The 22,998-nt window shown below is 38.5% G+C and overlaps 1 protein-coding gene across 14 annotated transcripts in view; it reads left to right on the top strand.

The window, feature by feature from the left end:
- Positions 1-22,998, top strand: part of GCC2 (GRIP and coiled-coil domain containing 2) — a 62,965-nt gene that overhangs the window by 3,396 nt on the left and 36,571 nt on the right. For 12 of the 14 annotated variants that reach the window (XR_014253919.1, XR_014253920.1, XR_014253921.1 and 9 more), the window contains exons 5-18: positions 3,107-3,211; positions 3,980-6,436; positions 7,175-7,244; positions 9,755-9,855; positions 9,950-10,048; positions 13,982-14,101; positions 14,562-14,726; positions 15,022-15,126; positions 15,769-15,931; positions 18,972-19,072; positions 19,169-19,246; positions 19,993-20,130; positions 20,917-21,038; positions 22,386-22,562. Coding sequence is in view for 7 of the 14 variants with exons in the window: in XM_082426467.1 (XP_082282593.1) it covers positions 3,107-3,211; positions 3,980-6,436; positions 7,175-7,244; positions 9,755-9,855; positions 9,950-10,048; positions 13,982-14,101; positions 14,562-14,726; positions 15,022-15,126; positions 15,769-15,931; positions 18,972-19,072; positions 19,169-19,246; positions 19,993-20,130; positions 20,917-21,038; positions 22,386-22,562 (4,001 nt within the window). In the remaining 7 variants the exon portion in view is untranslated. Of the gene's footprint in view, positions 1-739; positions 762-3,078; positions 3,212-3,979; positions 6,437-7,174; positions 7,245-9,754; positions 9,856-9,949; positions 10,049-13,981; positions 14,102-14,561; positions 14,727-15,021; positions 15,127-15,768; positions 15,932-18,971; positions 19,073-19,168; positions 19,247-19,992; positions 20,131-20,916; positions 21,039-22,385; positions 22,563-22,998 lie in introns of those variants that run through there. The other 2 variants (XM_082426468.1, XM_082426466.1) reach the window with 2 other exon arrangements.

Raw genomic sequence — 22,998 nt, 5'->3', positions numbered from 1 at the left:
GTAATGGTTTTGTTTATTTGGTCACTATGTATTTCCCTAATTAGTGATAGCAAAAGTACAACTCCATGTAGTTAAAGAGCACCGACTGTGGAGCCAGACCGCCTGATTCAGATCTTCAGACCCCTGCTGTGCCACACACCAGCTGCGTGACCATGGCTAAGTTTCTTAACTTCTTTCTCTTCCTTCATCTGTAGACTAGGGATAATAATAAGACCTACTTTCATAGAGTTGTATTATGAGTTAGTACCTACAGTACGTAGAGCTGGATCTGTCACATAAGTACTCAATGGTCTTATTATTACCATATATTATTTGGGGGATATTTTCTACGCACATGTATACATACATACATACATACATGCACACCCACACTAAAAAGGAGGTTTTTGTATTTGAAAAGAGCACTCCAGAGATTCTGTTCTAATTTTGGATCAGTTAACTCTTAGCCCTTAAAATACTTTTCATGCTGTTGCATTTCAGAATATTCAAATATCTGTCCCTTATTTCCTCCTTATCAATGTATTCTCCCCTTCTGTCAAAACTACTCCTAAAAATTTAAGGGTAGAAAATTTCTTTCAGTTAGCTAACTTTATCTTTCAGGTTATTAATTTAATATTAAAGCATGTTATCCTGACCACTCAAGTCTCAGAAAGTAAAGGTTGGTAAAATTAAATGAGAATGAAATCTTTGGTTTCCAGTGTTAATGAGAAAATTACATTGGGGAGTGATTCAAGGAGCTGTGCATCAGTTATTCAGTTGCTGTAAGTAAGTTTTCTGTTTTAGGAAAATCATGTACTGCAATGTAATATGTCCTCTGCACCTCTGGAAAAGGGAAAAGACTTTCTTGCTATGTTTTATCTCTTCACTGGGAAAAGTACACTGGAAAAACATGGCTTTGAATACAGAATTTTCTGTCCTCCATAAAAATGTATGGCTTTTTACAAGTTTTAGTTATTAAAATTTCTGATAGTCATCTTCTAGTGCATTGAAATACATCTAAAGTTTTATTGCAAACCTGGCATATTTGGCTTTTAAAAAAGAGGAATAAAAACCCATATTTTCCATGTCAAAATTTGAGGTGTATGGTATTACAGTGAACTTATACGCTGCTTCCAAATGCAAGAGAAAGGTAAAAATTACACGTCAAGATGTGGAATTTCTAGAATGTATCACTCTTGTTGTTTTCTCTTTGCTGGAATCAAATTTGTATTTCCTAGGAAATAACTGTCCATTTTGTGCCTCTAGTCTTTAAGGATATTTATAGCTGCTTTCAGATAATGCCTTCTGTATATCTCCTAAAATTATTAATGTTTTCAGGCTTCCCCTGATAATATACCAAACAGAAGTTTACATTGCAATACTATATAATGTGAAAAAACTAATTTTAAAACTAAAATTGTTTTAACAAAAGCAATATATGCTCATGATTTAGAAATAGTACTAACAACTAAATAACTTATAATTCTAAATAGCTTATGGAAATTATCTCTCTATTTCTGAATAATATGCTTATACTGCTTTTCCTTGATTTATCCCTTGGTGGGACACTTAGCTATTAACTTCCTGTTATAACAGATGAAAATTTCGCTATCTTTCACAATGACTCCTACTTTCCAACTGGTCAAACAGATCAAATAATCGTTTACATTTTTTTCTGGACACCTGCCTCCTAAAGCCTTCTGTCCTGTGCTAATTTGGTCTGGTTGTTCTCCAGGTCTGCTGTGGTTTTCCTGGAGTCGGCCTTTTGCCATGATTCAGGGAATTATACTGCTTTCCTGTGTTGGCCCCCCACCCCGTTTGCTGGGTCACAGGTCATTCACTTTCTTGGATAACCTCATTTTGGTAGAGCATGTCCTTCTCCAGCTTCCTAACAACAGATGCATAGGAGGAAAATTTTTGTCATCTTGTATTTAAAAGTGGCTTTATTCTACTCTCATGTTTGAATAATAGCTATAACTTGGTATAGAACTCTAAATATTTTCTACATCTGCTTTGTTTTTGTATTTTTGAACAACAGAGTTTTTCTTTATTATTTCACAAAAGAAGTTCAGAGGCAGTTCTGGAGTGATAGTTGACTAAGGTTTGTTTAGGATTTTATCCCGGTTTTAATGTTTAAGATTAACTTTATCTAAATTCACGTGAAATGGGTCTGTGATTTTCCTGTCTGTAAAGTCCTTGCATAATGTTATCAAGTTATGCCAATTGTGTAGAATAACTTGAGAATTCTTCTTGCTTTTTGTTTTGTCTGAAAAAATTCATATGTAATTGGGATAATCTGTTCTTTGAAAGCTTGATAGAACTCACCTATAAAACTATCTATTCCTCCTGTTTTCTTTGGTGGACAATTTTAAACCACTAGTTTGATTTTTAAGTAGTAATAGTATTGATGATGCTTTTTAATTTTTTTTCTTGAGTTACATTTTTCTAGGAATTTTTTTCCATACCATTTTACTTTTCAGTATGATTGGCAGATTAATAATCATAATATTCTTCTTAACTGTATAATCTGTAATTTATATATAGATAGGTTCTCCTTTTATTCATAATATTGTTTGTGACTTCTGTCTTCTCTTGATCAGTCTTACAAGAAGTCTATTTTGTTAGCTTTTTTTTTTTCAAAGAACTGACTCTTGGCTGTTCTATTTTCCACTTCATTAACTTCCTTTCCTGCTTCATTTCTGCAAGACGTAAACTTTCTCTGGGGGAGGGGGGACACTGGTGATTTCTTGCCCATTATTCTGAGCACGCCCGATTGAGATTGTCAGTCAATCCGATTTTTGAACCTGACTCTCCAGTTCCTGAGCATTTAGTTTGCTAATGAGTGTTTGCCAGCTTCTCATGTGTTTCCCAGCGCGAGCCCTTAGGTTATAGCTTTCTTCTTCTTTCTAATTCACGTCCTCCACGTCCTCCACTTTCAGTTTTCCGAAGATATATTGAAATTTCTCATACCCTCATGTCTTTTCTCCTTTTTTCTTTGCTCTTATGTATATAGCTTTTTAAATATTCTTACTTTAGCATGGTTTGGAAAAGGTGAGGAGATAATTTTGCATGAAGTCAATCCACCATTTTTAACCTCAGGCAAACAAATCATCCTGTTCCAAAACAGGCATTGACCATACGTCTGGATGCTATTCTTTTGGAAAAAGCAGAGACTGAGCAACAGTGTGTTTCTTTGAAGAAGGAAAATATTAAAATGAAGCAAGAGGTTGAGGTAAAGCAACACTTTAATTTATTTTGCTTTTTATTAACTTATATAGTATAGCTATGCATTTTAGAGCCAAGACCTTAAAAAGCATCTGATCTGATTTTAACTGTAATATTTACAGACAAGGAAACAGATTGATATTTAAAAAGGAAAATAACTGAAATCACCCAACTACATAGAGCTAACATTTACTTGTTCCATTGTTTAATCTTCATTTTAGTTGTAATATCATTCTTTAGTAAAAATGGGAAAAAAATACCTATTTTATGAAAAATTACCTATTTAAATAAGTTGATTGTCACACATACTCTAAATGTTATCGAAAGAAAGAAAGAAAGGAAGGAAAGAAGGAAGGAAGGAAGAAAAAGAAAGGAAAGAGAGGGAGGGAGGGAAAGGAAAGGAAAAGTTGACTGTTCAGTTCTAGGATATTCAGGTGTCTTTTGGGTCTGTGCTAATTTTCTCCCAAAAGCTATATTACTCTATTCAGGAGATATTCATTAAAGCCTATGACTTAATACAATTTACATAATTTATTACCATTTAAAGGAAAATTAAATTCAGAGATTTCCTAGCTTTTAGTTATTGCTTTGAGTAACCTATTTAGTACTGCTTAAGGTAGTCAGAGCTTCTAAGCAGAATTCTTGGAATCTCAGTATCGTATTTCTTTATGTACATTTCTGCTCATTTCTTATTTTTTGAGCCTATGTCTAATATTTTTCCTGAGGGCAGGGGTTTGTTTTGTCTTAATTAATTCTTGTGTGCTTACTTTTATAGGATTCTGTAACTAAGTTGGAAGATGTGCATAAGGAGTTTGAACAATCAGAAAGAAACTATGCAAAAGAAATGGAAAATTTGAAAAATGAATTAATGGCAGTACATTCCAAATACAGTAACGATAAAGCTGGTTGGCAAAAGGAACTGGAGGAAGCAGCAAAAAAACAATTAGAGCTTTCAGAACAAATCAAATTTCAGAGTGATTCTGAAGATAATGTTAAAAAACTACAGGAAGAGATTCAGAAAATTAAGCCAGCCTTTGAGGAGCAAATTTTATGTCTGCAAAAGCAGTTAGAAACTGCCACAAATGAAAAGGAGCAAGAAATTACTCATCTCCAAGGAGTCATTGAGGCTAATTCTCAGCAGTACCAAAAAGAAATTAATAGTTTGCAAGAAGAACTTTTACGGTTGAAATGTACACACCAAGAAGAGGTGAAAGAATTGAAGTGCCAAATTGAAGCATCTGCTAAAGAACACGAAGCAGAAGTAAATCATTTAAACCAGCTAAAGGAGAACTTAGTCAAACAGTGTGAGGCAAGTGAGAAGAACCTTCAGGAGGAATATGAACGTGAATTAGAAAACGCAGACCAGGAAAATCAAATGTGTTCTTTGCCCTTACAGGAAGATACTCATGTAGAACAAGCAGTAAATGAAAAAGTCAAACACTTAGAAGATACCCTAAAAGAACTGAAGTCTCAACATAGCATCTTAAAAGACGAGTTAACTTACATGAATAATCTTAAATTAAAACTTGAAATTGATGCCCAGCATACAAAGGATGAGTTTTTTCACGAACGGGAAGATTTAGAGTTTAAAATTAATGAATTATTACTAGCTAAAGAAGAGCAGGGGTGTGTAATTGAAAAATTAAAATCTGAGCTAGAAGATTCAAATAAACAATTTTGCTGTACCGTAGAACAACATAACAAAGAAGTACAGAGTCTTAAGGAACAACATCAAAAAGAAATATCAGAACTAAATGAGGCATTTTTGTCAGGTTCAGAAAAAGAAAAATTAACATTGATGTTTGAAATACAGGGTCTTAAGGAACAGTGTGAAAACCTACAAAAAGAAAAGCAAGAAGCAATTTTAAATTATGAGAGTTTACGAGAGATTATGGAAATTTTACAAACAGAGTTGGGGGAATCTGCTGGAAAAATAAGTCAAGAGTTTGAATCAATGAAGCAACAGCAAGCATCTGATGTTAATGAACTTCAGCAGAAGCTCAGAACTGCATTTAATGAAAAAGATGCTCTTCTTGAAACTGTGAATCGTCTCCAGAGAGAAAATGAAAAGTTATTAACACAGCAACAATTTGTACCAGAACTTGAAAATACCATAAAGAACCTTCAAGAAAAGAATGAAGTGTATTTAGTTAGTCTCAGTCAGAGAGATACCATGTTACAAGAATTTGAAGCAAAGATAAGTTCTCTTACTGAGGAAAAAGATGATCTCATAAGTAAAATTAAAAGTTACCATGAAGAGGTGGAGACTGTCTATCACAAATGTGAAAGGGAAGAAAGGTTGATTGTAGGACCCAGGGAGAAAGTGGAGCAGACTACCCAGTACAGCAGTGAGCTAGAACAAAAGGTAAACGATTTAACAGCACGACTAGAAGAAACCTTAGAAGAAAAGGATCAAAAGGACCAAAAACTGGAAAAGCTTATGGCTCAGTTGAAAACTCTCTCTGAAGACCAGGAAGCAGTGTCATCTGAAGTGAAGTCTCTTCATGAGGAAAATAGTAGACTGAGTTCAGAAAAGAACCAGTTGAGCAGGGATTTGGAAGCTCTCCTGTCTCAAAAAGAAGGAGATTTTATGCTGAAGGAGCAGATTTCTGAATTAGAAAAGAAACTTCAGTTAACAGTTGAAGAAAGAGATAATTTAAATAAACTGTTGGAAAATGAGCAAGTTCAGAAGTTATTTGTCAAAACTCAGTTGTGTGGTTTTCTTGAACAAATGGAGTCAAAAGTTTCAGAAAAAAGTGAAGCACAAGATGTTGTAAATGTCCTACAAGCTGTAGGTGAATCCTTAGCTAAAATAAATGAAGAAAAACACAACTTGGTCTTCCAGTATGGTAAAAGGGTAGCAGAGTTAGAAAAAGAGATTAAGTTCCTCCAAGAAGAGAATGTGATGCAATGTGAGGAACTTAGGTCTTTACTAAGAGACCATGAGCTAGAGAAAGCTCTCTTAAGGAAAGAATTAGAAGAAACCGTCTTGGAAAAAGAGGCCCTGCAGTCTGATCTTCTAGAAATGAAGAATGCTAATGAACAAACAAGGCTTGAAAATCAGAATCTCCTAATTCAAGTTGATGAATTATCTCAAAAATTATGTAGCAAAAATGAAAACCATAATGAAGAAGAAAAATATTTTATAAAGGAACTTGAAAACCTAAGGCCATTACTAGAACAAAAAGAATCAGAATTGCAAGATGTGAGAGCAGAGTTGATATCATTAAAGGTACTATTAATTTGCATTTTACTGATTTTAAAATAAATTCTTAGTTCTAGTCATAGACTCTAGAAAATATATATATTATTGCACTTTGAAGTCAGAAGTAAATTTTTAGCATTTAAGATCAAATGCATATTTCTGAAAGTACATTAAACATTTTCACATCACACTTTATCACAGTGAGCACTTTTTGGTTTTAGATCATTTTAGAATTTTGTTTTTATATAAGATTAGATGATTGGGGGTTAAATGTTAAAATTGTATAATTAGTTACCAGCAAAGCTACAAGTAAACATGGAAAAATTGGAATTTCATCTTTGTGTGGTATGCATATTAACTTAAAGAGCACTGTTGAGCAAAAATGTAGACTAAAGTGGTATTTAATTTTAACCAAAAATTTAGGGTGTTTTCCCCAAATCATGACAGGATAAACTATAATCATCATTTAATCTTTTCCTTGATGCATTATGTATTTGATATCTGTTGGGTGGTTCGTCTTGGTCTTGGATATTGCTGTTTTTTATAGTAAAAAACATGACCTATACTATGTTTATAGTAAAAAACATCATGCTACGTGCATGATAAGGTCAGATTTACCTGGTCTATCAAGGGAAGAAAAAGACTGTTCACCACATTGCTTTTTGTATGAATTCTCTTTGATAATGATTTTTTTCATGCTTAACATGACGGCCAGTACATCATGGGGAATGCAGTGATTGTCTTTGTTTTTCCTGTAAAATCTAGGATTCCTTAGAGAAATCACCTTCTGTAGAAAGTGATCAACCTTCAGTAAAAGAGTTTGAAGAAAAAATAGGTAACTATGGTTTTGCATATGTTGTCACAGTTAATTACACAGATTCTTTTTAGTGTTAGAATAGATTGGGAAGTATTGTCACCAATTAATGAGTTGTTAAAAACATGATGAGTAGCTCTCTCTTCCTGATGCCCCCACTCTTGCCCCGCTGCCATCTGCTTGCCTTCCCTTTCAAAGCTCTCATTTTCTATTGTTTAATCCAAAGGAGTGATGTGATTCCATTTATAAATGGTTCCATGATTGGTTTTGGATTTTTCATGCATTTAGCAACCTTATTTGAATGCCCAACTACCTAGGCACTGGTAATAGGAAGGGGGCTAAGATACACACCACACAGACCGTGTCTTCAAAGAACTCACTGCAAGAAGGGGCTGTTACTGCAGTACTTTGGGGTGTGGACAGGGTACGCTGGTGACAGTACAGAAAGACATGACTAACTGCTCGTTAGAGTTAGGAAAAACATCACAGAATAGGCTGTACTTGTGTGTTGAAGAATGAGAAATTTGACACGAGGAGAAAGGTGCTGCAGCAGGAGGGAACAGCAGGTGCTTGTACGTTAACATCCATGACGTCCAGGAGCCTCCTAGGAAATTCTGGAGAGGCAGGAGTCTGAGCATGAGAGGGCTGGTGTGTGTTGTGCAGAAGAGCTGGGACTTCCCCATACCCATTTACTCCTCAGAGTAACATTAGGAGGTAGCTCTTTTATTCCCATTTTAAGATGGAGAAACAAACTTAAAAAAGTGTTGTGTGATGTACCCATAATTCCTCAGTTTAATGCCCAGTGGGATTGGTGGGGGAGAGGGGACGGGTGGTTGAAAGAATTTGGAATGACCGACAGTTTTCTGTAATGGGTGACTGGGGAAGGTTGGGTTAGGGGAGAGCATGAGTTCAGTTTTAGACAAATGAAACTTAATTACCACCCCAACTGGAGATGTCGAGTAGACTACTAACTGTGCAAATCTGGAGTTAATGGGGAGAGGGTTAGACCAGGTAAAACTCCGTGCTTAACACAGTGGGCATTAAAAGCCACGAGGTTGAGATCCCAAGGAAGTGAGCGTAGGAAAAAAGACGAGGCCCAGAGACAGTTCTCTGTCAAAAGTCAGAAAGATAGAAACAACCAAGGAGAATGAGAAGGAATAGCCGGTGAGGTAGAGCCCAGAGCATACGATGTCTTTGAAGCTAAGACAGATGAAGTACAGGTGGAGGAAGTGCTTGAGGAGGGAAGAAGGGTCACACTAGCACTCAGAGCTAACCCGAGCCAAGCAGCATCCAGCTCATTGGCGACTTGATAACACTTGCCACGATGTACTGAAGCCAGAGCCTGGTTGAAGTAGGTTCAAGGGGAAAATGGGCAAAGAGAAATGTGAGGGCATGTATAGACCACGCCTAGATGGAGTTTTGCTGTAAAAGAAAGAAGACATGGGACAGTGTCCAGAGGGGAGATGTGCTCTTTTGCCTTTCTTTGTGTGATGTTTCACCTGTCCTATCATGACCCTCCCCTCCCCTCTTTAGCTGCTTCCACTCTTTGTTCCTGACCTTAATCTCTTGGTGATATTTTTCTTACTGCATGTTTGTAAACTGTTGGGAAGAAATCTGTTAGAGGGGGGGATTTGCTGCACAAGAGGGGAGAATTGCTACACTGAAGCCTGAGTAGGTGAGAATGTGCGGGATGACATGCAGAAGTGGAACACTTGGCCTGTGCTACGTGCACAGACAGTGCACCTGTCGCAGCCAGAGGAGGGCAGCATAAGTGAACACGGGGGCTGTGAACCCTGGATGAAGAAGCAGGGACAGAAATTCAGATCATAGCTGAAGTTAAGCAGAGATACCAAGAAGTAAGATCTGGAACACTGGCGTTTAAGTCGGGGAGATGGCTAGAGAGGTTACGGGAGAGATCCAGATTGGACATGTAAGCAGATTGCAAGTTCAGTTGTAAAAATCAGACCCACCAACCAAGAGGCATGTGCCTATGGATCATAAATGTTTAAGTGCATCTGATATCTCCTCTGCTTGATGCTGATGTGCATGTCACCACCTGAAAGCCTAGCATACCTGCGTCTCCAGGAGATCTTCTACTGTTAAAGGAGTCCTGCCAGCCTCTCCAGTTCATAGACACTTACGAAATGGCTAAAAACAGTAGGCTGGGACTTCCCTGGCGGTCCGCACTTCCACTGCAGGTGGCACGGGTTCTGTCCCTGGTCAGGGAGCTAAGATCCCATATACCACGTGGCATGGCCAAAAAAAAAAAAAACAGTAGGCTGTTGTGGAAGATTGAAGAAAATGAAAATTCTTTACATTGTTTGCCTCATTTAGAAAATAAGTAATTAAGCTTTTACTTTAAAAACTAGATATTAATATTTTGCTTTTACTTTATTACTTTTAATCTCAAATTGCAGATTTTGTGTTCCAGATTAAAGATCCATTTCTAGGGCTAAAGTAAGTAAATAATGGGAGTATTTTCGCTATTTTCCTTTGAGTCTATAGATAATTGTTTCATTGTATGTTTTTAGCATATCTGGAAGAAGAATGCAAAGACAAAGAGGAGAAAATAGAGAAATTAAAACTAGTTGCTGTGAAGGCAAAGAAAGAACTAGGTTCTAGCAGAAAAGAGGTAAGGTGACTTAAAAAGGCAACGTTTAAGGAACTTACATGTTAGAAAATCAAGTTTGTCTCTACATAAAAAAACTATTGTATATTTAAAATAGGCCCAGATGCTACGGGAAGAACTTGAATCTGTTCGCTCAGAAAGGGATCAGGTGTCTACTTCCATGAGAGATCTCATTCAAGGAGCAGAAAGCTATAAGGTAAAAATAGTTATTTTAATAACAAGTTATATTTGTAACTTCTAAGTTAAGGAATGCACTAGGAATGTAAAACTCTTGTCCATAACATAATCACCTTGTATTTTTTAGTAAATCTTTTTCTATTTTTTTGTGTAATGTATCCTAGTATCAGATTTTAAGTGGCTAAGCTTTAAATATGCCTTTAAGCTATTGTTTTTTAAAACTAAATTTCTGTTTTGGGATTTCCAAATAAAATCAGTAACAAAAAAGATGGCTATCGTTACTGTTATTATTTAATAGTCTTCTGGCCAAATGAATAAATGTGAAAGTTAGACATGTCTAACACGAAAGTGAAAACATTTGAAGGCAATATTGCTTGTCTACCTAAATAACATGAGAATCTATTATAAAAAATATAAGAATTAAAAATAAGAGAGTACCATTATATTTCTTTATGCATTCAAATATTTATACAGCCAGGCTAAGTACTGATTACTGGGGAGATGGCGGTCAACCAAGTAGACGGAGTTCCTGTCTGCTTGGGACTTAAATTCCAGTGGCAGACAAAAATCCAAGAAAATACTGTGTGGAAAAGTAAAGGCGGGTAGGGGGAGTAGAGTGGCCAGTAGTCAAGTGGGATTTGATGGAAAGAAGAAAATACCAAAGTAGTCCAAAAAAATGAAATTTCAGGAAGAACTTTAATAAGACTAAGTGAAAAGAGAAAATTGACATCTTGCTCTACCAGACACTAAAATTTATTATAAAACTACATAATGTGATACAGTTCTGATGCAAAAATAAGGCAGATTAATTGAACAGAAGAGAGAGACTTCTGGGGACTTCCCTGGCGGTCCAGTGGTTAAGACTTCACCTTCCAATGCAGGGGGTGTGGGTTCGAACCCTGGCCGGGGAGCTAAGATCCCACGTGCCTTGGGGCCAAAAAACCAAAACAGAAGGAATATTGTAACAGATTCAGTAAAGACTTTAAAAATGGTCCACATCAAAAAATCTTAAAAAAAAAAAAGAAGAAGACAGAGACTTGTGTATAAAAACAAGCACTTACAGGCCCCAGGCTCTCTTCTAAGTGCTTTACATGTCTTATCACACCTGATATGTGTGTGATAAGTATGTTATTAACATTGCTGATTCACCGGTAAGGAATCAGAGGCACGGAGGTCACAGAGCAAGTAACTAGTAGAGCTGGGGTTGGATTCAAGCAGTCTGGTTCCAGATCTGTTCTTTCACCAGCTAAGCTATGCAACCCCAGTAAGATTTGAAAACAGAGAAGCCAATGCAGAAGGAATCAGAAAACTACTTCAGGAAAATTTGGTTAGGTTTTTACTTCATGCCACACACCAAAATAAATTCTGCAGTTTTGTCAAAAATGAAAGTGGGGGCTTCCCTGGTGGCGCAGTGGTTGAGAATCTGCCTGCCAATGCAGGAGACACGGGTTCGAGCCCTGGTCTGGGAGGATCCCACATGCCGCGGAGCGACTAAGCCCGTGAGCCACAATTGCTGAGCCTGCACGTCTGGAGCCTGTGCTCCGCAACGGGAGAGGCCACGATAGTGAGAGGCCCGCGCACCGCGATGAAGAGTGGTCCCCACTTGCCGCAACTAGAGAAAGCCCTCACACAGAAACGAAGACCCAACACAGCAATCAATCAATCAATCAATCAATCAATCAATCAATAAAAATTAAAAAAAAAAAAAAATGAAAGTGATTTTTTTAAAACCTAGAATAAAATACTTGATCATTCAAGCTCTGGATACAAAATACTTTTCTCAACTTGAAGCAGTTAAAGAAGTTACAAGGGAAAAGACAAATTCAACTAGATAAAATATGAAATTGACATATGAAAATATGACAGGGGGTTAGTATCCTTAATATATAAAGATATAAGTCCGTTTTTTAAAAAACACTTCTTTGAAATTCATATATGGGGTTGTCTTTTATGAGCCATTAGGAGCTTGCTTCTTTACATTTTCAGAAGCCATATGATTTATTATCTCCTGCAAAGGTAGACCAGGTATAACAATTTATTTGTTTAAAATATGTATTTCAAAGGACTGGGAAAAAAAGAATAGAACATCCAAGAACTGTGGAACAGCTGCACAAAGCATAGCATATGCGTAATGAATGCCATAGGAGAAGAGAAAGAGCAACAGAAATATCTGACACGATAATGACTGAGAATTTACCCAAACTAAGGTCAGACGCCAAGTTACAGATCCAGTAAGCTCAGAGAACACCACACGGGGTACATACCAAAACAGTCATTTTCAAACTACAGAAAATCAAAGGTAAAGTCCTGAAAGAAGTCATAGGGGAAAAAATACCTTATTTATAGAAGAGCAAATATACGAATTACATCCAACTTCTCAGAAACCGTACAAAAAAGAAGCACGTGGAATGAGTTAAAGTGTTGAGAGAAAAAACCCACCGACCTAGAATTCTGTGCCCTGTAAAATTATCCTTCAAAAGTGAAGGAGCAGTAGAGTTTCTCAGATAAAAATTGAGGGACTTTGTTGCTAGTAAACATGCCTTTCAAGAAATGTTAAAAGTTCTTTAGAGAGAAGGAAAATGATAAAGGTCAGACCCAGAAGAGGCAACACAATATTTTTTGTTTTTTGTTTTTGGCCGTGCTGCGCATGTGGCATCTTAGTTCCCCGACCAGGGATCAAACCCAGGCCCCCTGCAGTGGAAACATGGAGTCTTAACCACTGGACCGCTAGGGAAGTCCCCAACACAATATTGAAGAAGAACAGAAGAACAAAGTGGGAGGATTATCCTACCCGACTTCAAGACTTACTATAAAGCTACAGCAGTCAAGACAGTGTGGGGTGATATTGGTAAAAGAATAAAGAAACAGAACAGTGGAGCAGAATAAAGCCTAGAAGCAGACCACAAATATAGTCAACTCATCTTTGACAATGGAGCAAAGATAATCTTCAACAAATGGTGCTGGAACAACTGGACATCCACATGCAAAAAAAATGAATCTGTCCACAGACCTTACACCTTCACAAAAATTAACTCAAAGTGGATCACAGACGTAAGTGTAAAACACAAAACTATAAAACTCCTAGAAGATAACATAGGAAAAACATAGGTCATCTACACCCTCGACGACCTTGGGGAAGACTCCAAAGGCACAATCCATGAAGGAACTGATAAGCTGTACTTCTTTGAAGGCCACTTTCAAGGAAAACTCAGAACCATTTTGTTAGTTATTTTGTACAGGGATTCATTTTTGTGCAGGAGAGCAGTCAGGAACAAGGCAAAAACAGGATTTATAAGAAGCGGGGAGAGGAAACACAAACTACAGGCAATCTGGAAACAGTGACTCTCATATATTTTGGAGGATAGCCCCACAGGCTGGCGTATAGCACAAAGGTCAGTCCCAGGATTCTGTCCTTGAGTAGGGGCCAACTAGGAATATCAAAGAAAAAAATTCAGTTGGTTTTAGAGTCTTCGGAAATTGATGAACGTTTTGCATCAAAGGGTGAGACTGTATAAAATGTCTTCTTGTGTTCTTCGATTAGCACCTCTGCCTCACCTCAGGCCAGGCCCGAAACAGCTCCCTCAGCAGAATTCTTTTGGTGGAGTTAACGGGACCAGGTTAAACTTTTTCTCCTCCCTCCTTAAATGTTGTATACATTTCAGAAGTTTATTTTTGATGACTAGGATCTATAACTGGGAGATGCTATATTGTATACATTTTAAATCCTCTTCCCTTTAATAGATTTCCCCACCCATACTAAAAGTCGTCTGGATTATGCTAATTGTATTATATAACGCCATTGGGTATTCTGCCAAATGTTGAACCTAGGTAAATATTTCAGGCTTCCAGAATGAACTCATAAATCTTATATTAAGATGGCTCAGTAATACAGTCTGGCTGGTTGAATGTATGATAATACCCTAAAGTTAAATCCTTTTGTCTTTTGTTGAAGAATCTTGTATTGGAATATGATAAGCAGTCAGAGCAGTTGGATCTGGAGAAAGAACGGGCTAATAATTTTGAGCACCAAGTAGAAGACCTTACAAGACAACTAAGGAATATGGCTTTTCAGGTAACTTTAAACTGAGCAAATGCATACATGGAAATTGTAATAAGTATTTTTCAATTCTAATATTTTTTGCACAAAAAATTAAAATTAATACATAGTCAGAAACTTTATTTTCTTTTTCCCACTGTTGGGAGAAGAATATGACAGAAAACTAGCCACCATCCCGTCTTACTTACTGCTGTAATCTCAGTTCTTCTGGGTTTCTTGTTTTTGTTTTCATTTTTTCATTTTTGCCTTTTCCTCTGTTAGTGCTCCTGGTCTCTTGTAATGTTTGCCAAGTTAATATCAACAGTGACAGTGTTTTAAACTTACTCTTGATTTTACGTTTTCATTCTGTGGAATCGATTTTGAAATCTTCACTTTTTTATGCTATGCCAATATTCTCATTAATGTTGCATTTTATTCTTCCTCTCCTGTGTGTATTTTCTGCATGTTTACAGTAGTGAATCATTTGTCATTCTAGTGTGAAAAATTAAACTCAGATAATGAAGACCTCCTGGCCCGTATTGGGACACTGCAGTCTAACACCCGGTTATTAGAAGTGCAGATTTTGGAAGTCCACAAAGCCAAGGCCATGGCAGACAAAGAGTTGGAAGCTGAAAAACTTAAGAAAGAGCAGAAAATAAAGGTAAAAACAATTCTGTGGGATTAATTCATTTATACAGTGATATTTTTATCAAAGTATTTAAGTGAATGAAAGACTTGCTAATGAGTAGCGTTTGTTAATATAGCAAAGTTTATTAAATCCTTAATGTATGCCAACTATGAATTTGAGAATCCAAGTTATAATTTTTGGGTATGTTTTTTTTTAAGTATGGAACTTTCTGTACTTTATATGTCAGATTTATTTTATAGCCCCTTACAAATACTTTTTTTAATGCTGGTTGGCTTAGGGGTGGCGATGTTTTTATTTTTAATTTTAGGAGCATGCCAGTTCTGTAAACGAACTTGAAGAGCTTCAGCTACAACTGCAAAAGGAAAAGAAACAGCTTCAGAAAACCATGCAAGAATTAGAGCTGGTTAGAAAGGTAAAATGAAACACCAGACTCAAAACCGATACCTATATTCACATTCTTAAATTATTCTGTAAACATAGAAAAGAAATATTTGAAAAACAAGGTTATTTGTGGTGCTGAAATACTGCTTTATAGATTATTTGCCTCCAAATACTGAAAATTTAACTTAGTTCTGAGTGCCCGTCTCTCCAGAAGAATCTAGGCTCACAAATTATTAGACTTGTTTGCTATTTTATTTTTCGTACGTGATTGTTGCATGACAAATGAAGATTTAATTAATGTCAAAAGCTGAAGTTTGTATTATGCTTAGAACTTTGGCTAATTTTTCTCTACTTTTTCAAAGATGAGGGCAAAAATAAAGGTACTATAAGAGATGCTTAAATATGAATATTTATAGATAAGAGCCCCACAAGAGCAGATAGACCGATTGTAGTTAATGAAAACTATAATGAAATACAATGAAACTGAAAAGTCAAATTATTACAAAAATACTTTATGAAATTACAAACTAGAATGTATCCAACTTGTAGTTTCTGCATTAATGTATAAACTTCCTCTATAGAACCAGTGTGTTCCTGTGTCATCCTTTTAGAAATTCTGGAACAAAATTAACTCATCTAGTGTTATGTGGATCTTTTATTATAATATGTGCAGGATGCCCAACAAACCACATTGATGAACATGGAAATTGCTGATTACGAACGTTTGTTGAAAGAACTAAATCAAAAGTTAGCTAATAAGAACAGCAAGATAGAAGATTTGGAACAAGAAATAAAAATCCAAAAACAGAAACAAGAAACCCTGCAGGAAGAAATGAGTGAGTAAAATGGAACCCACTTTAGCTCGCGGTCACTGCCCCCAGCAGAAGTCGGGGTCGGTGCTAGGGGGATGCTAGTTGTTGGTTTCACCAGCCCTTGGAGGCCAGGTCATCCACACAGCAGGGACCGTGCCCGAGGACCAGAGAGGGGGCTGTGAAACCACTTCCTGTACCCTTGTGTGCAGTCCAGGTGGGTGCTTAATGCAGTCATTCCCGTAAACGTTTCTCAGGTGGTCCTGGGCCACCTTTTGCTGATTGTCAGCAGAGTGGGATAATGCAGTAGCGGCGAAATCTTTCTTTTTAAGGTGATTGTATTCCATTTTATCTGTTAAATATTTTCTAATGTAAGCATCTAGAGCTCTAAGTATCCCTTTAGGCACTCCTTCAGCTACAGCTAACAAATTGATATGCTGTATTTTTATTTTAGTTCAGCTGAAAATACTTTTAAATTTCCTTTGAATCTCTTCTTTGGCCCATGGGTTTTTTGTTTTGTTTTGTTTTGTTTTTGGCTGCATTGGGTCTTCGTTGCTGCACGCGGGCTTCCTCTAGTTGCGGCGAGCGGGGGCTACTCTTGGTCGCGATGCATGGGCTTCTCGTTGCGGTGGCTTCTCTTGTGGAGCGCGGGCTCTAGGCGCGTGGGCTTCAGTAGTTGTGGCACGTGGGCTCAGTAGTTGTGGCTCGCAGGCTTAGTTGCTCCATGGCACGTGGGATCTTCCCGGACCAGGGCCTGAACCCGTGTCCCCTGCATCGGCAGGCGGATTCTTAACCACTGCGCCACCAGGGAAGTCCTGGCCCATGGATTTTTTAATCCCTAAGTAATTAACGGAATTTTCAGATATCTTTCTGTGAACGGTTTCTGTAACTCCTCACTGTGCACCTACCACGTCTTCCAGCTGCGTTCTTGTGCAAACTGGGTAGCAGGGCTCCAGGGCACACACGTTGCAAACATTTGGTTTTGCGAGTTGGTCAACTAGCTGAAAAAGAGTCTTGAACCTGGGAAAAACTAAAAAGAGCTGCTTATTCAAGAAGCCCCCCACTGTCACTGGTGAATACGTACAGGAAAGAGAGGTTCAGGCAGTGGGTGCCAGGAGCTCAGGGGGGAAGCTTCTGCAGACAAGCGAGTGGAAGTCGGGGCTTGCGTTGGGCCTTGAGATTTGAAGAGAAGAAGCAGGGTGGGAAAGGGTGGTCCTTTCTGCAGCATAGTTACGAGCAAAAGTGAGACGAAATAACGTACTTTTGGAAGTCTTAAGTAGTTGGAGGAAAAGGCTTGCCCTGCTAGGGAGAAGTGAAATGTAATTAGGAAGCTCTTCTCTATCCAGTTCAGAAAGGCCCTGCATACCAGAATGTACTTGGGCCCTTTTGAAGGGCAGCGGGGCAGATCAGTGAGCACAGTGTGGAGTCTTGGAAATGCTGCCCGCCTCGGGCAGCACAGGCCCTGGAAGGCTGAGCGGGGGAGCTGTGGACCCCCGGGGAGGAGGGTGAGGACACATTAGGACAGTGCCCATGCAAAACCCTCAGCCAGCTCACTCTGCCTGGGGCATGAGGAGCACACATCTTCTTAATCCCAGGCGCTCCAGCATCGGGCCCCCGTGGACCTTCTCAGCCTAACCCTCGTTACTCCCTCGGTGCAGAGGCCCTTCCTTCTTCCTGAAGTGCGACTCATGCTTTTCCACGACTGTGTCTGCTGCCATGCCCTCACCCTCCTACCCCTGTGCTCACCTTCTGGAATCCTTACTAATCTTAAATGTTTGCTGTTCCAGGAAGTCTTCCTTGTCCCAAGCAGATATAACCTGGATATAACCTTTAGCCAACGTGGGCCCGCATGGCCTTTTGCATTTGTTTTAATAGTTATATTTTGCTTTACATTATCACACTATCCCAGACGGTATCCCCTAATTTCATTCTGTGTTCTTGGAGCTCATAATTCCTGGAGCACTTAAAGGCTTTGTATGTAATTTGTGCCTTGTACAATCTTTTCAGGACTGGGTAAATAGTTGCCAGGAAATAACTGATGATAACATATCATAAAGGCAAGTTAAGGTATTTTCTTACAGGACACCTGCTCTTGTTTACTGAGTGATACAGTCATTGCATGTCGATTTAACTTCATGGAGTTAGTCATTGCTGGTGGGGTCTTCCAGCAGCGGTCACATGGCCACGTTCGTGGCCTAGACTCAGCATCAGGCACACTTGTTCTGTAAAGGACCAGGTCATAAATCTCAGGCCCCAAGGTCTCTGTCGGACATTCTTTATTTGCTTCACAATGGCTGTGGCCAGGTTGGCCTGCTGGTGTGGTTGGTACTGTGATCTGGACAGTGAATCCACTTATTCCCATTTGATGCTTGTTTCTTCTTTACCTCTGTTAGCATAAAAGTTTTTTGTTTTAATCATGTTTCAGTCTGTTCCTTAATGAACTATCTTTGTCCTACAAAATAATTAGTATCACAAACACAGATCAGGTCTGTGCCTCTAAGATAATTGGAAACACACAGCACCTCTTTTGAGGTATTTCTTACAAGTAAAGTCTTTATGTTTTAGATACGCAGTAAGTATATGCCTTTATCTTAGAGATACGCGCTAAAATACATACAGACAAATGGATTTCAAGCGTGGGGGGCCCAGGGGGCACAGTAGTAAGTGAGAGTGTGGGTCTGGGGTTGCAGACATTTGCTGTAAAGGGCCAGACAACACGCATTTTCAGCTTTGCAGGCCCTGTGGTCTCTTGCTGCGCTAAAGCAGCCGTAAACAGTATGTAAACAAACTGTTCACAGAAACAGGCAGCAACAGTGGCCTGTGGGCCTGACGCCTGTTCTGGGTGGAATGAGATTGGCCATGTGTTGGTGATCGTTAAAGGCGGTGATGGGTCCAGTGGGGTTTAGTGTGTTATTGTCACTAGTGTCATATATGTTTGAAATGGTCCGTAATAAAAATCTAAGACAAGTTCCTTTCAGAGATAGGCTAATACAAAGAAAAGACTTGTCATTTGTTCACTTAAATTCACTCATAAAACTGTTTCTCCTGAAACGATCTCTCCCACTAGCTTCGCTGCAGGCTTCAGTACAACAGTATGAGGAAAAAAACACCAAAATCAAGCAGTTGCTTGTGAAAACCAAAAAAGAACTGGCAGATTCAAAGCAAGCGGTATGCGAATTTCTCAGTTTCATATTTCAGTCCTTATTCATAGAGTATTTATGAATAACTTCACTATTTAATTTAACCGAGTTTCTTGTTCTGCAGGAAACTGATCACTTAATACTCCAAGCGTCTTTAAAGGGCGAGCTGGAGGCAAGCCAGCAGCAAGTAGAAATGTATAAAGTAAGATTCTTTTTACTCTTTAAGATTTAAAAAAATTTGCATGTGGAAGTAAGGTACCACTTGGGGATTTTTCTACGTATATATGTATATATTACACAGATGTGCACGCGCGCACACACACACACACACACACACACACACACACACATTTTTCCCCCTAAATATTCTTCATCAACATTTTGAGGAAGGAGAAGCAGTGAGCCAAGTGTGGCTTATAACTGGGTTTGCCACTGAGCATAAGCCTGGCTCTTTTCATGTATTTGAAAACCCGTAATACACTAAGAATACGGCAGCAGAAAATAAACATGGCCCCAAACCTGCATCTGAACTTTCTAAATGATAGTACGGTCACAGGAATCTGTTCATAGAAAGGTTTTATATATTCATGTTACATTACATCTATTATGTTTATTTATTGTTTATATTTTTTTATATCCATTATGTTTATATATAATATCTTTAGGTATTTAATTAAACGTTGAACTGTAACGTGTGGTCTGGAATTTTTTTCATGATTGATTGTTTGATTGATTTTGATTCAAGGAAAACCAAGTTAATTTATTGTGAAAATGCTCTACTCATATTGGCTCCAGTCTTTCAATAATCATAAGTTAAAAATCCTACTATTTAATTACGTCCCTTAAATAATAGTCCTCTCTCAAAACCCAAGTTGATGTTTAACGAAAGTCGGTTTAACCAGCAAAGATCTGATTCACCAGAGCCTGACCGAAAGCCTCTGCCCCCAGATTCAGCTGGCGGAAATGACGTCGGAGAAGCACAAAGCTCACCAGCACCTGAAGGCGTCCGCGGACCAGCAGCAGCGCACGCTGGGCGCCTACCAGCAGAGGGTGGCGGCCCTGCAGGAGGAGTGCCGTGCTGCCAGGGTGCGTCCTCCCCAGGACACGCGGCTCCCACCCGGCTGGGCCCCTCCGACCCCAACCCCAGCCCAGCCCTGAATCTCACTTGCGTAACTTCTTTTTGCTAAAGGGAAAGACATGGGTACATACTCTTCCCATTTTAACCTGGTTTTGCAGTTTCTGTGTGGAAGAAAGGCTTTTTTTTAGTTTTTTCATTAGGAAGGTTATAGTTCTCTCTGAGGGCTAAGTGATTATAAAATCATATTCTGTTAGAACAGCCACTTTCTTTCTTCAACGTACAGAACAGACCCCTGCAGTGGTTTTGTTACAGGTGCAGCTCTGTCTAAGCCACCTTGGCAAAGGGGCCTTGGAAGGTCACAGGTCACTTCAAGAAAGTCCAAGACCTAGAATTTAACTTTTCCCACTGTCTTTTGAAAACTGAAGTTCAAGTAGCTTAATTTCTTTGAATTAATTTTTCTTTTATTTATCATAAGTGAAAATTGTTCTAAAGTTCCAAAGGCAAATAGTGCTATTATAAAATTTATGGGCAGTAAATTAATCTACATGGGACGAAAACAGGTGGAAATGTACCTCTTGTCAGACAAAATTATGTCGTTCAAAGGCTTTAAAAAAGTGTAAGGCCAACAGAAGTACACTTTTTAGGGAAAGGTAACTGGGGGCTAAAAAGTATCAGCCATTTTGCTTATTTTTAAAGAAAGGTTTTCATCTTAATTCATTAGTCTCCGAGAGAAAATAGGAGGATCACACAACCTAGAAAATGCAGTAAATTTCTCTCTCTCTGAACTGTTACAGGCAGAACAAGCTGCTGTCACCTCTGAATTTGAGAGCTACAAAGTCCGAGTTCACAATGTTCTAAAACAACAGAAAAATAAGTCTGTGTCTCAGACTGAGACCGACGGAGCCAAACAAGAAAGGTAAAGTCTGAGCTACAGGGAACCCTCCACGAGGGTGGGAGATCCTGCCCTGATTGCTTTTGACTGTGGAGGTTTACATGTGAGGACAGAGCTGGCTTCACTGCACTGTTCACACGGAGAGACGTGTGCAGGAGCCGTGGAGCCAGGCGGCGTCCGGCCACCCGGGGCACACAGTCCAACCCTGTCCGCCGGTTCCGGTCACAGTGTAAGGACAGACGTCACCGTTACGTCAGGACCAGTTTTTCCACTTTTGAAAATACAGTAGGAGAATAAAAATGCTTCCTTGATGTACTTATTCACCATTAGTTAGTCTAAGCATAAGTTGATTACAAACATTTTACTTCAAAAAGTTTTAAGTTAAGAACTAAATTTTCATCTAGAATTAAATTTTTCTTCTTAAATTTATGACAATCTCAATTACATACTGTTTCAACAGTATATTATTTAATGCTCCTTAAAAACTAGCATACAGATCACTTTTGTGAGTTATTCAAAAATATACTAGGAATGAGAGATAGGTAGGGCATTCTACAGCATGTGTGTTTTGTTTTTGTACGTAGAGACCCGCTGTTCAGAGCAATTTTATATCTGGCTCTTACTGTTCTCAGTAGGACTAAATATCCTGCAGTATTTGTGTGTTTATGCTTATGTTACTTTTTAAGTATTTAATAAACAAGGGAACTGTAGGCTAAAAAATGATGAGATATTTTTTCTTTCAATAGCTCATTTTAAAGCCGAAGTTGAATATTGACACACTTACTATAAAAATATCACCACTTACAAGAGTCGATTTTGATCATGCCAGAATTTTGTGTTAAAATTATTTTAATATAAATGTTTTAAGTTCCTTCTTCTTTCTTATATATTAAATAGTTTTTTTAAAAATAAATTAATAGTGTGTTATACCACTTGTGACAGAGTTGCAGGTTTTAGCTGTTTTTCTCCAAAGACTTCCTTTCACTGTAACTTGGTGTAACATGCTGTTCCCAGGATGGTGAGCTTAGAACTGCATTTCTTTTTTTTTCAACTAATGACATAGTCCTGTAATATAAAATAGACTATTTTGATGCCATTTATTGGTCTACTCCATTTGAATGTGAAATTTGTAAATTCAGAGACTTTTGTAAGCGTGTAGTGTCTGCGATCTGAAGTCAGATTATAGCGTCTTTTATTTCACATTTAATCCTATTCTCTGAATTCTTGTGATTATTATATTTCCTTTAGAATCATCCATAATTGCAAAGAGTATGACATTGAAAGGTTATATGATTAAAGTAAAATTTATTTGAAATCACAAAATCAGTTTTACATCTTTCAAAAAATTTTTTTTAACTATTTCTGTTTCAGAGAACATCTGGAAATGCTGATTGACCAACTAAAGATCAAATTACAAGACACCCAAAATAACTTACAGATCAACGTCTCTGAACTGCAGACCTTGCAGTCTGAACACGACGCCCTGCTAGAAAGGCACAGCAGGATGCTGCAGGAGACCGTGTCCAAGGAGACCGGGCTCCGAGAGAAGTAAGGCTGGTGGCGCCAGCAGGCCCGTGGGTGCCGGGCAGCAGAGCATGTGCTTGCTGGAGCTCCCGGCGTGGTGCTCCGGGGGAGGATGCAGGCTGATGGTTGGAAATAGGTGTTTCCACAGGCTTGGTGACTTGCTGCTTCTACCTTAGAGCTCCCCCTTTTGATTGTTTCTGTACTTCGCTTTTCTAAGAGTAATGTTATCTGCTCACCCAGTGTTCTGGCTCCTGTGGCCTTCATGGCCAGATGCCTCTTTCCAGCCAGGTGTCAGAGGACAAGCACTTTTCTTTCTCTCTAGAGGAAGACATTCCGAAAGCTGCTGCCTGCGCTCCGTGTGCAGCTGCATCCTCGGCCTGTCGCCTCGCCACACTCGTGTCAGTCAGCGCTCCCAGGGGTCGCTGGGGTGTCGGCAGAATAGACGGATTACCGTGAACGA

This window comes from Balaenoptera physalus (genome assembly GCF_965194825.1).
Source record: "Balaenoptera physalus genome assembly, chromosome: 15".
NCBI lineage: Eukaryota > Metazoa > Chordata > Mammalia > Artiodactyla > Balaenopteridae > Balaenoptera > Balaenoptera physalus.
This window is presented reverse-complemented; position numbering and strand designations above follow the sequence as displayed.